The sequence below is a fragment of the Canis aureus genome, chromosome 23 (genome assembly GCF_053574225.1).
Source record: "Canis aureus isolate CA01 chromosome 23, VMU_Caureus_v.1.0, whole genome shotgun sequence".
Taxonomy (NCBI): Eukaryota; Metazoa; Chordata; class Mammalia; order Carnivora; family Canidae; genus Canis; species Canis aureus.
Window position 1 is genome coordinate 30,839,673 of NC_135633.1, and position 13,635 is coordinate 30,853,307.

Below are 13,635 nucleotides of genomic sequence, written 5' to 3' on the forward strand. Positions count from 1 at the left end.
TTCATGATGACCATTTTAATCACAAAGTGTTAACATACAGATTAACATAAACTTCAGTTATCATAGGAACACGTTCACAAAATTCAGTAACTGGTATCAGTGAAACCAAAGTAAGCATTTTGGAGACTTCAACGCACTGGATGGAATTCTTCAAGAAGTTCAGCATAAGTTTTCTTATCTATAAAAAGATCACAAAAAACTTATTTTTAGATTATGTTTTAGAAATTATATTTCCTAAAGAAAAATAAACACTTAATATTCTATAGATATAAACTCCTAAGAATTTCCTTATGTTCTTGTTCTCAACCATAGCTTAGCAACCACTGAGAGATTCTGTTTCACTGGATGAAGGATAACTTTGAAAGAATCCATGGTGACATCCAGATGGCTGCTGCCAGGGGGTCCTGACTGAAGAGGTCAAAGAAGGAATGAACATGGAGAGGCACAGGTCAGCTGGGAGGGCCAGGAGTTGATGTGATCAAGCTTCCGTGTTCCTGCTGTCAGTGCAGGAGGCTTTTGGCACAACTACCACTAATCTGCTGCTCAAAGACAGAATGAGTCTGTGAGAGGGATCCCTGGGTGGCTCAGCGGTTTAGGACCGAGTCCCACATCAGGCTCCCTGCATGGAGCCTACTTCTCCCTCTGCCTGTCTCTGCCAATCTCTCTCTCTCTGTCTCTCATGAATAAATAAATAAAATCTTAAAAAAAAAAAAAAAAAGGAGTCTGTGAGGCTACACAAGCTCCTGCTGACAGAGGGAGCTAGTATGCAGAGGAAGCAATAAGCCAGAGGCCTGAGACTGAGGACTACACTGCCACTGGGTCTCACTCTTAGGAATCAATATTACCAAGATTCTAACTCAAAAACCCAATAGTTTTGAGTATTCCCCATCCCTGATACATCCATTATTGATGGCTTTGTACTCTAGTCTTTGAACTCTTCACTGGTAAAAAAAAAAAGAAAAAAAAAAAAAAAGAAAAACAGCTGTATCTTTTTGATCTACCATAAACATCACATATGTGACTGAAGGCTATGGGAATATTAAACAGAGTAATACAATTTTAGCTAAATAGGACCTTAAAGACCATCATTTGGTATAGTGAAATTTAAATGCTCAATACTAGACATTTATGTGAATAGGAAAATCTACATATTTACAAGTTCAAAATTTTTCTACATTCATTCACTCACATGTGCACACCTGTATTATGTGTGTGTATGTGTGTGTGTATATATATATATATATACGTGTATATATATAAATACAAATAAGAAGACAGTTATTTTTTTTTCTAAAGATTTTATTTAGTCATGAGACACACACAGAGAGAGGGGCAGAGACACAGGCAGAGGGAGAAGCAGGGTCCATGCAGAGAGCCTGATGCGGGACTTGACCTCGGGACTCCAAGATCATGCCCTGGGCCAAAGGCAGGCACTAAACTGCTGTGCCACTCACCCAGGGATCCCCAGAAAACAGTTATACTACCATCAAATCCATAGTAAAGAGCCATAAGTAGGATGTGCTAAGGAATTTCGTATTTGTAGCTGGGCCAGGGCTTCTTTGAGATGAGGACTCTTGAGCTGGAATATGCTAGGTGGACAGGTAAAGACAGAGCAAGAGGAGGATCAAGAGGGTACAGGGTGTACAAAGTGATACACAGCAGGTTCAGGACACAGCATTTTATGAGGCAGGATATGAGTTACAGGAGATGAGGCAGGGTTCTGTGTAGATCAGGTCAGCTATTACTTACTGCTTACTAGCAGAGGCTCTGTCCTGGAGGCTGAGGAAACAAAGATGAAGCTACAGTCTAGTGAGGGACACAGACACGTACATGTCATGTGATGGATAAAAGGCATGGGCAAAATCTTTTAATAGGCAATTAGCTCAGTCTGGGGAAATAAACTCTCCTCAGGAGTCTGGATTTTATCCTACAGGCAATGGACAGCTATTGTAAGCAATCTATTTTAGGCATAACTACATTTATCCAGAGACAGGATCTTTAGTAAGATTGAAGGCAGAAGTGAGCTGGAGGCAAGTGCAACAGTCCAAGCAAGAGATTATCAGGGCATGAACCGGGGGGAGTGGCAGTGCGAGAGACAGGAATTTAGAACTGAGAAATACTTAGGAAGTAGAACAGGAAGACTTGACGACTAATGAGAAATTCACAGAAAGACTAGAAGATCCTTCCCAGGTTTCTGGCTGGGGTACTGAGGTGGACAGTGGTGCCACTTACTGGTGCAGAACATAGAAAAGAAGTCTGCACAGGCAAAGGGGACATAAATTCTGTTTGCTGCCTGATGGACACAGAGGTACTCAGCCAGAAAATTCAAAGAATTTAAATTCAAGAGAATTCTAGTTGATAGACAAAGATGTGGGAATCATCAGAATACTGAAGGTACCTGAAGGTACAGGCATGGATAAGATTAACCAGGGGCACCTGGGTGGCTCGGTCCGCAAAGTATCCCCCGGTCATGATCTCAGAGTCGTGGGATCAAGCCCCACTTTGGGCTCTGTGCTCAGTGGAAGGTCTGCTTCTCTCCTTCCCCCGCCTCCCTCCCCACCCTTGTGCACACTCTCTCATTCTGTCAAATAAATACCTTTTTCAGGAAAATCCTCTGGATGTGATTTTATATAGGCAAACATATCATGGTCCCTCAGGGCATACATACAGTCTTGACGTCTTAAAAGATAATATCCAATAAAGACAAAGGAAGTAACATACAGAAGCTGGCGATGCAAACCTAAAATTCAAACAACAAATCCCAAAGAAAGCAAAAATCAATGTATATTTAAAATCATAGTTTTGCGGTTCAGACATACATCTTTCATCATTCTCTTAAAAAAAAAAAAAAAAAAGGCTTTTCTATGGCGTTTTTGAAAAAACAGTCTTGACCTTGATATATCTTCCTAAAGAAATCTGGCAATTGGGATCCCTGGGTGGCGCAGCGGTTTGGCGCCTGCCTTTGGCCCAGGGCGCAATCCTGGAGACCCGGGATCGAATCCCACGTCGGGCTCCCGGTGCATGGAGCCTGCTTCTCCCTCTGCCTGTGTCTCTGCCTCTCTCTCTCTCTCTCTCTCTGTGACTATGACTATCATAAATAAATAAAAAAAAAATTAAAAAAAAAAAGAAATCTGGCAATTATGAAAAGCAACATTAAATCTATAGGCATAACTATTAATAGAACCCAAGATTTTTAAAATTCAGCTTTTACAAATTTCTTCAGGAGAAAAGGTGGATTAGTACAAAATCCTGAAGATCTAAACTAACTTGTATTCCAGAACCTGTTCAAGATGTGATGTGACAGAGATGAAGTCCTTTACAAATGCTCGAAAAGCAATTTGGTTTGTCTCCATATACTAATTTATATTTGCATATTTATTGGTTACCAAAGTAGCCAGCTACTCTACAAATAATGTATCAATTCTCTTTTTTACCTTCTAAATTTTGTACCATGTGCATGAATTACCTATTCAAAAGCTATATTTATAGCAAAATCATCCTACAATAATGAGACTGGGGAGGATCAACTCATGTGATGTAGGGAAAGCCAAAATATAAATTCTGAAGGGGAGATCCAAAGGTCTGAACTTTACACACAGAAGTATCTTTTTAAAAAGGCTAACTGCAGGGATGCCTGGGTGGCTTAGCGGTTGAGCGTCTGTCTGCCTTTGGCCCAGGGTGTGATCCTGAAGTCCCGGGATCGAGTCCCACGTCGGGCTCCCTGGATGGAGCCTGCTTCTCTCTCTGCCTCTCTCTGTGTGTCTCTCATGAATAAATAATTAAAATCTTAAAAAAAAAAAAAAAAAAAAAGGCTAACTGCAGGTGCAGGTTTGATTTTCTAGCTATGTCCCAGGATTCTATCCCTCTTCTTCTTATCCCACACATATTCCTCTGAAGAACTTGTTTGTTTCTACAGGTTTTATCTACTGTCCACATACTGGTGACCTTGAGTGTATCCAACTCAGATACCCATGCTGAATAACATGTATATCCAAATGTCTGACAGTATGTTCACCTGAATACCACCAAATGAACTTCTTTCCTATTCATGCCTCATCCTCTTAATTCAGAGAATAAGACCATTCACCCAGGAAATAAAGTCCTGGGTAATAAACACAGTAATCAACCCTTTTTTTTTTTTAACCCTCTTCCCCCCACCCATCTAGTCAGAGTCCTGTCAGTTCTTCCTTGTATTTCCCTTGCCTCACTTCAGAGAACTCATCTCTCACTCATACTACCTGCTCTCCCCTTTCATCTCATTTTCCATTCCACACTTACCCCAGCCTTTACCCTGTCACTAGAGGAATTTTTACTAAACTACAAACCGAGCTTGTCAGCTCCTCCTTCTTCAATTATACCCAATAGGTGACCAAACTCCTAGATAACGACCTTGCCCTTCATGAGCGGACTCTTCCATCTTCATCTGACACTCCCTGATATGTACATTGTGCTTCAGCAATACTGAGCTACTTTTAATTCCTTATGCAAATTAGACTCCTTCTTGCTTATTTATTTTCTTCCTGTTTTTTTTTTTATACCACTCACGGGTTATTTCTCTGCCCAGACACCTCCTCATCCTTCAAGACTCAATTCAGACATCACTTCTAAGAAGTCTTCCCAGAACTTTCCTTAATGAGGTTAACAAAGTGAACTCCTCTCTACTATTTCTGCTATAGAAATTATTTCCATCTACTTCCATGCAAAACCAATGCTTAATTCATCTCTCTGTACTAGCACACAGAGAGCACTTAATATCTAATAAACAGATACATGGCCTTGGGCAAGTCAATTTACCTCTAAAACAAAGATAATACCTAACCTATCATTCTTACAGCAGTATTATATAAACCAAAAGAAAATATATGTAAAAATATTTTGGAAAAAATATGTAAAACAATAAAAATGCAAAGTATTACTATGATTTGGGACTGGATAGGGCCCAGACTCTTTTGCATTCTCTCTTGCCCCAAAGAGCCATTGTTTTCCCTAATGGGTCACCTGCAATATAGCAAACCAAAGTGTGCTGGGTTCTACTGTGTGCCACTGGACTACACAGACCCAAAAACCCAGACTCTCTATGCTTACCCATATCACCCACAGAAAAAGACTCCCTGAATGTTTCGGATGACAATGTCAGTGTTCTAGTCCTCAAGGCATGATGTGGCCCCTTGACGTGGCCTCTTCCCGTGTCCTTTCCCTAACCTTTTCTCTACTTCTCAGCAGTGGTCTCCCTCCCACCACATGCACCCCTCCACAATCATTTTCCTTTTCATTAAGTGAATCTAAACTTGGAAGCTACAGTACCCTTTCCAGGAACACCATAAATTACTGTATATTAAACTAGAAATCAATAAATATATTTAACTTGTGGACTACACTTAGATACCAACTAACTATAAATTTAGGGCAGGTAGGTGTTAACTAGCAACAGGGGTTTAGAACTCCAGATGGGGGATCCCTGGGTGGCGCAGCGGTTTGGCGCCTGCCTTTGGCCCAGGGCGTGATCCTGGAGACCCAGGATCGAATCCCACATCGGGCTCCCGGTGCATGGAGCCTGCTTCTCCCTCTGCCTGTGTCTCTGCCTCTCTCTCTCTCTGTAACTATCATAAATAAATAAAAATTAAAAAAAAAAAATATTAGAACTCCAGATGGGAGGGAAGCTTAAGAAAAAATTCTATTTAATAGTTTATGCTAACCTGAAAAAGATGTGCAAAATTTGGGTTCCAACAGTACCCACAAAATGCCAGGTACTCTCCATGGCTGTAGTTTGAAAATCTACCATATCTTTCTCCTTCCCTGCTCTTCTGTCACACTTGTTACCCTACGTGCCTAAACTTTTACCACAATGTCTTTTAAATGGATATGCTTGTCTGATTTGTAAACCTTTGGGGGGCTGGGACCATGTTTTAGACTTCCTTGTAATCTACATATATTTATTCAATAAATACTTGCTGAATACTATTATATGATAGTCATTAAACTAGAAAACACAATATGCTTCAATAAATGCTGCTGAGAACCATTTTAATAGTCCTCAAGACCTAAATTTTCCAAAGCAACCTAGGGAAAACCACAGAACTCAAGAACTCTGATTCTTACCCCTAGATTAAGGGCTTTATACACCATCTCTTCTAGTTCTCACAGCCACACAGAGGTAGATAGTATTCCTGTTTTGTAGCTAAAGAAACTAAAGCTCATGAAGATAAATAACTTCCCCAGAATCAAAAGGCTAGTAGAATGGAGGTGGTGTCAAATGCAAAATCATGTGCTCTTGACCATTATGCTCTTCCTCTGGAATAGTTTCTCTTCAATCTGTACCTCCTTTGTGTTCCCAAAGTGCTCACTGCTCATCTATTTCGATGAAAACACACTCTCTGCCATGCCTAGACCCATAATGGACTGTTTACTTGTTCTCCAACTTGATTAGGAGCTCTTCAAGTACAGGGATGGTATTCTTTACCCCATATACCCAGGATGTAACACTGCCTGGTACAGAGGAAAAGTTCAGTAAAATCTGATCAAACGGGGGATCCCTGGGTGGTTCAGCAGTTTAGCGCCTGCCTTTGGCCCAGGGTGTGATCCTGGAGTCCTGGGATCGAGTCCCACATTGGGCTCCCTGTGTGGAACTTGCTTCTCCCTCTGCCTGTGTCTCTGTCTCTCTCTCTTTCTGTGTCTCTCATGAGTAAATAAATAAAATCTAAAAAAAAAAAAAAAAGAGTCCTTAAAAAAAAAAAAAGCTGATCAAACAAATATATGGTAAACTGTTTGCATAACCACAGCTAAGGAATGGAAACTCTGTCCAGCAACTTCTGTGTGCCAGGCATTTTATCTACAGAATCTCACTTAATTCTCACAACAAATATGCAAAGATAATTATTCTCATTTTATTTAAAAGATTTATTTATTTGAGAGAGAGAGCAGGCAAGCGAGTGTGGGGGGAGGGTAGACGAAGAGATAGTCTTAAACACACTCTGTCCCACACAGCCTCCATCTCACAACCCTGAGATCATGACCTGAGCTGAAACCAAGAGTCAGATGCTTAACCAACTGTGCTACCCAGACCCCAATATTCTCATTTTATAGGTGAAGAAACTTTGCCTCTGAACAGCTCTACCAAGTAACTTACTCAAGCTGACAGAAGACAGTGGAGTAAGGCTATTTAGTTCCAAAGTGGAGTTCTTTCCATTACAATAAACGACAGGCTTGGGCAAATGTGGAGTGGTAATGAAAAGGGAGAAAAACCTCATCTCCCTAAAGACAGAAATAGACAAAAATCTTTCTGTGGAGAGGGGTCATATTCAAGGAAGATGGAACTTCAGAACTATTTGAGCACTGTAAATGCTGAGATTTGGTGATCTGGGAGCTAGCCTTCAGGCATGACATTAAGCTGGAAAGTGGCAAAAAGAGACAGGAGCGATGTGATTACTGGATACCTGAACCACTCTATTAGCTTTCTTCTTAACTGAACTTCTTGGCTCCAATCGGTGCCTTGCATTGACAAAGCTGATTCCCCCTTCCCCTTTTTAAAGATTCATTAATTTACTTTTTAAAAAAATATTTTATTTATTTATTCATTCATGAGACACACACACACACACACACAGAGGCAGAGACACAGGCAGCGGGAGAAGCAGGCTCCATGCAGGGAGCCCAACATGGGACTGGATCCCAGGATTAGGACCTGAGCCAGAAGGCAGACACTCAACTGCTGTGCCATCCAGGGGTCCTTTAGATTCATTAATTCGAGAGAGCAGTGCATGCGGGGTGGGGATACAATGACAATGATGAAGGGAAAGAGAATCTTAAGCAGACTCCTCACTGGGCAAGGAGCCAGGCTGGGCTAGATCTCAGGACCCTGAGATCACAATCTGAGAGAAATCAAGAGCCGGCCCTCAATGGAGTGAGCCACTCAGGCATCCCAAGCTGACCTTCCTTTTAAAACACAAGGTACAGGGCCGCCCGGGGGGGGGGGGGGGGGGGGGGGAGAGGGGGGGGTGTGGGCTCAGCAGTTTAGCCCGCCTTCAGACCAGGGCCTGGTCCTGGGGACCCGGGATCGAGTCCCACATCAGGCTCCCTGCGTGCAGCCTGCTTCTCCCTCCGCCTGTCTCTCTCCTTGTGTCTCTCATGAACGAATAAATAAATTAAAAAAATAAAATAAGTAAAACACAAGGCACAGAGGTGCCTTGGTGGCCCAGTCAGTTAAGTGTCTGATACTTGATTTTGGCTCAGGTCATGATCTCAGGGGTGGCTCTCTCTCTCTCTAAAAATAAATAAATAAACAGATAAACAAACAAACATAAGGCCTGGGGCACCTAGCTGGTCCAGTTGGCAGAGCATCTGATTCTTGATCTCAGGGTGGTGAGTTCAAGTCCCACGGTGGGCATGGAGCTGACTCACAAAAACAAACAAAAAACCCCACAAGCCTGATTACTGCATCTCTCCACTCCGCTCCCCCACCACGGCTCTCAAAACCTAAAAAGGTTCCTGTCTGCCTAGAGAATAAGTCGTCATCATCTACCTAAATCTCCTTCTTAGCCTTAACACCCTACCCTGCACACTCAATCGTCAGACTCTTCCTGGCCCAGCGGCCCTGGCCTCCATTTACTTCCCTGGCCTCCCATGGGCCTGGGAGGCTGGCTGTGTCCTAGTATCTGCCCGGTAAATCAAAGCTAAGCTCAAAGACCCCTCTTCCGAAGCTCCCTTCCTCTCTCCCCTTTGGAAATCCATCGGCCTTAGCACAGCTACCACGACGGCCATTTATCTGACAGGCGGCCCCTCACATTCTTCGAGAGAAGACCGCCCAGCGGCTGGGCCTCTCCTCCTCAAAGGGGCCCCCAGGCCAGCAGTACCTGGGAGTTTTTAACAACAGGCTGCGCCTCTGACCAACGGAATGGGAGTCCTCATTTTAACAAGATCCCCGGGCTTCCCGTACGCATCCGCACCGCAAGTGTGAGAAGCGCGGACTTCCAACGCAGCCGTGAGGCCACGGCGCAGGCCGGCTACTCCACCACCCGGCGGCCTCGGGGGAGAGGCGATGGCCCCTCCACGTCTCTCCTCCCTGTGGCTAACGCTTCCCCGCACAGCACCTGGAGGAGCCGGGCCGTAACGCACCGACGGCCCGCAGCGCGCGGCACACAGCAAAGGGCGGGCAGCCCGGCCCCGGGCTCTTTCACGGACTCGCCGTGAGCTCGGGGCTTCTGATGACCTCGGCCGCCCTACGTGCCAGAGGGCACTCGGCCCCACTGCGTTCCGAGGCCGCGGAGGCCCCAAGCGGGCGAGGCGGAGGCTGCCAGGTGAGAAGGCCGGGGAAAGCCAAAGCACTTGGGGCAGCCCACGGACGGCGAGGAACCCGCCCGCCGCCCCGCCGCCCGCCGCCCCGCCGCGCGCGAGCAGCCCTCACCGGCGGACAGCACCGGCCTCCTCCGGATGGCGTTATCGAGCAAGCCGGAGCAGTAGCCCAAGAAGCCCATGTAGGCGAGCCGCGGGTCGGTCAGCTTGGGCGGGGGGAGGCTGCGCGCCTCATCCGGCAGGAGCTGCAAGGGCACTCGGCCCGGCCGTCCGCTCATCATGGTGACGCCGTCCCCGCTTGAGGCCTGGCCTCCGACCGCCAGCTACAAAGAAACCCACCAGGACCACTGCCGGGGCGCACGCCGGGCGCTTTCACCTCCGCGAGCGCGGCTGAAGGGCATGGCGCAGGGCGGTGCAGGCCGCAAACGCTTCCCCGCGCACGCTGCGGCCGGGGCCCGCGCAGGAGGTTCCGGGATACTAAATGCCCCACCTCCCCCGGCTCCGGTTCCTGCCCGCGCTATTCTGGCTCCGGGCGGGGGGGGCGGGGCTTTCTGGGCCTTGGTACCCGGGTCGTGGGGCAGGAAACGAGCCAGACGGGGAGGCCGGCAGGGGGGCACCTGGGGGCTCAGTGGCCGAGCATCTACCTTTGGCCCAGGCCCTGATCCCGGAGTTCCGGGATAAAAATAAAAAGGTTAAAAACAATTTGTGACAAAATACTAACGGTTGTTACTTCTGGACGGTAGGATATGGGTATTTGTTTTCTTGTTCTTTGTAATTTTTCGCCTTTTAAGGCTTGTTTAAAAAAAAAAGTCCCAAGTTGGATTCAGAAGAATGTGTGGGAGAAGAATGTGTAAACATTATTTAAACATTTTTAAGTGTTTGCCTAAGAGTTCATCTAGTTTTGAAAATTTACATAGTCTTGCTGGGGAAAATTTTTAGTGGCTTTCCTTCTTTTGATGTGATTTTAAAATAAAAATTCTGAGGTTTTTTTTTTTTTTTCTTAATTGCAAAACAGCTTTTTTTTTTTTTTTTTTTTTTTTTTTTTTAATATGTCATGCTATTTTCATAGGACAGATTCCCAGCCCTGTTGTTACTGGAGCAAAGAGTGTGAAACTTTGAAGCATTTGCTGTGCTCCAAGAAACTCCCAATATATATATGTGTGTGTGTATATATATATGTATATAACTTCAGGAAATCCTAACTTGAAATATTAAAGATCTGGGAGTGCTTTTTATAGGCACAAAATGTCCATCCTTTAATCACTCTTAACTGATATTTGATTCTACTACTTTGGAGCTTAATACCTTCGATACATAGACCTTTGCGTTAACCTCTGGTTTAATCAGCATTCTTCTAGGTAAAATGTTGATCTCACTAACGAATGAATGAATACGAAAAGAAGACATTTTCATTCACATTAGGAAGAGTTTTTTAAAGAGAGCTGTTCAAAGGTAGAAGCTCCCCATTACTGGAGGCAGGTAAGTAGAGACTGGACCATTACTTGGCCAAATATTATAAATTCCTTCTTCCTTTCATTCCTCAAACCTTTAGGGAACAGTTTTTCCTTCAGTCATGTGCAAGGACCTGGAGACCCAGAGGTGAAAAATTTTAGGATGCTGCCACCCAGGCTAAATTTCAAGAGTTTGGTTAAATGATCCAGTCCTGGTGTTCTCTGGATTCTTTGTTGCTGCCTGGACCTTAATTTTGGGTTCTGGTAGGTGTGCCTGTAAACGACAGGAAACCCAGCAAACTAGCTTTTATGAGATTTTGATGAATTACAACTATGATCAAGCCTACCTGTGGAAGTTTGATAAGATACAAAGATGAATTCTGGCTGAAGGACCATTCAGGGTCAGGGGAGGGAGAGGTAATTGGGGACGCAGGGGTTTTGAGGAAGCAGTATCTTCTGACGCCCCTAACCTTTTCTTTCTTTCTTTCTCTTTCTTTCTTTCTTTCTTTCTTTCTTTCTTTCTTTCTTTTCTTTCTTTTCTTTCTTTTCTTTCTTTTCTTTCTTTTTTCTTTCTTTCTTCTTTCTTTTCTTTCTTTCTCTTTCTTTCTTTCTCTTCTTTCTTTCTTTCTTTCTTTCTTTTTTAAAAAGATTTTATTTATTTATTCATGAGAGACACAGAGAGAGAAGCAGAGACATAGGCAGAGGGAGAAGCAGGCTCCATGCAGGAACCCTGATGTAGGACTTGATCCCGTTTCTCCAGGATCACGCCCTGGGCCAAAGGCAGACGCTCAACCGCTGAGCCACCCAAGCAAGTCCTAACCTTTTAAAGGAAATAAAACACTATACATAAAACCAAAGTCCCCTCTCCTTTCTTTCCCAGAGAACCACTATGAGTTTAGTGTATATACTTCCAATTCACTTTTTATATTTTTAGATATATTTAATATTGTGTTATGTGTTTTTAAATTTTTCTACCTGAATAGTATAAATTCATTGTTCTTCTTTTCTCTCACTTTTGGGGATCCCTGGGTGACTCAGTGTTTTTGCGCCTGCCTTCAGCCCAGGGTGTGATCCTGGAGTTCCGGGATCGAGTCCCACATCCGGCTCCCTGCATGGAGCCTGCTTCTCCCTCTGCCTGTGTCTCTGCCTCTCTCTCTCTCTTTGTATCTCTCATGAAGAAATAAATAAAATCTTTTTAAAAAATTCATTGTTCTTCTTTTCTCTCACTTTAACATTCCATGTAATGATTCATTCCTTTTGACTACTATATAATATTCTATCATATAAATATGTCACATTTTATTTATTCATTACCCTTTTGTTGATATTTATTTTTTCCCTTTTGTTGATATTTAGATTGTTTACAATTCCTTGAAAGTCTATACTCTAAGCGTATTATCTAGTGTCCAGATAAATTTTTGCATATGCATACCAGGACTAGGATATGTACAAGAATATTTACAGGAGTAATAGCCATTTATAATACTCCCAAACTGGAAATATCCTAAATGTCCACTAAAACAGAACAGAAAATAAACTGTGGTGTTTTCTTAGAAAGGTGTATCTATGCATTAGTATGATGAATCTTAAAAAAGAGAGTGATGTTTAAAAAGAGAATAAAGATTAAGGGAATAAGAGATAAGTTACAGGGGCACCTGGGTGGCTCAGTGGTTGAGCATCTGCCTTTGGCTCAGGTTGTGATCCTGGGGTCCTGGGATCAAGTGCCCCAATCAGGCTCCCAGCAGGGAGCCTGCTTCTCCCTCTGCCTATATCTCTGCCTCTCTCTGTGTGTGTCTCTCTCTCATGAACAAATAAATAAAATATTTTTTTAAAAAAGGAGATAAGTTACAGGGGAATATATAATTCCATTTATATAAAGTTCAAAGGTATGTAAAAATATATTGCTTAGAGATACACATATTAGTGGTAAAACTGGAAAGAAAAGCGACAAGGATTAACATCAATGTTCAGAATAGTTACCTCTGGGAGAAGAAAAGCACACAGAAGACCTTTAAGGTATTAATACTATTCTAAGCTGTGTGGTGGGTTTATTGGTGTACATTTTACTATTTTTAACTTTAATATGCATTTTACATACTTTTGGATTTTATGATAACTTTAATGTAATGTAAATTTATATTGCTAAATTAAAATTTTAACTTTTTATTATGGTAAAAAATACATAACAAATATACCAACCTAACCATTCTTAAGGGTATAGTCAATAGTGTTAAGTATATTCACATTGTAGTGCAGCATACCTCCAGAACTTCTTCATCCTGCAAAACTGAAATTCTATACCCTTTAAACACTAATTTCTTTCCCTTCCTCCCCCAAGCTTTGGCAATCACCCTTCTACTCTCTGTTTTTATGATTCTGACGTCTTTTTTTTTTTTTTTTTTTTTTTATGATAGTCACACACAGAGAGAGAGAGAGAGAGGCAGAGACACAGGCAGAGGGAGAAGCAGGCTCCATGCACCAGGAGCCTGGTGTGGGATTCAATCCCGGGTCTCCAGGATCGTGCCTTGGGCCAAAGGCAGGCGCCAAACCGCTGCGCCACCCAGGGATCCCTATGATTCTGACTTCTGTAGATACTTAATATGTATGGAATTTTACAATATTTGTCCTTTTGTGACTGGCTTATTTCACTTACTATAATGTCCTTGAGGTTAATACATGTTGCATGTGATGGAATTTTCTTCCTTTTTGAGGTTGCATAATATTCCATCACAAAATATATATACTACGTATTCCTGTTTAAAAAACAATTTTAGGGATGCCTGGGTGGCTCAGCGGTTGAGCGTCTGCCTTTGGCCCAGGGCATGATCCTGGGATCAGGGATTGAGTCCCACATCAGGCTCCCTCAGCCTATATCTCTGCCTCTCTCTGTCGCTGT

At 43.2% G+C, this 13,635-nt stretch overlaps 1 protein-coding gene and 1 long non-coding RNA gene across 2 annotated transcripts in view; one reads left to right on the top strand and one right to left on the bottom strand.

Moving 5' to 3' along the window:
- Positions 1–9,743, bottom strand: NDUFC2 (NADH:ubiquinone oxidoreductase subunit C2). The gene is made up of 3 exons (XM_077867203.1): positions 9,401–9,743; positions 2,597–2,740; positions 1–178 (listed from the first exon to the last, which is right to left on the bottom strand). Exons 1-3 carry the CDS (start codon positions 9,567–9,569, stop codon positions 129–131), a joined length of 363 nt encoding a protein of 120 aa, XP_077723329.1. The 5' UTR covers positions 9,570–9,743; the 3' UTR covers positions 1–128.
- The window catches only part of LOC144294959 (uncharacterized), a 20,660-nt gene continuing 15,541 nt past the window's right edge, over positions 8,517–13,635 (top strand). Inside the window, exons 1-2 of the long non-coding RNA XR_013362299.1 lie at positions 8,517–10,027; positions 10,636–10,767. This is a non-coding gene — a long non-coding RNA (uncharacterized LOC144294959). The remainder of the gene's footprint in view (positions 10,028–10,635; positions 10,768–13,635) is intronic.

Coding starts and splice junctions, on each gene's coding strand:
- NDUFC2 (XM_077867203.1), bottom strand. CDS start 9,569: ATGATGAGCGGACGGCCGGGCCGAGTGCCCTTGCAGCTCCTGCCGGAT. Junction 2,741..9,400: donor GAGGCCGGTGCTGTCCGCCG/GTGAGGGCTGCT, acceptor TTTGAATTTTAG/GTTTGCATCGCCAGCTTCTG. Junction 179..2,596: donor AGAGGATTTTCCTGAAAAAG/GTATTTATTTGA, acceptor ATCTTTTTATAG/ATAAGAAAACTTATGCTGAA.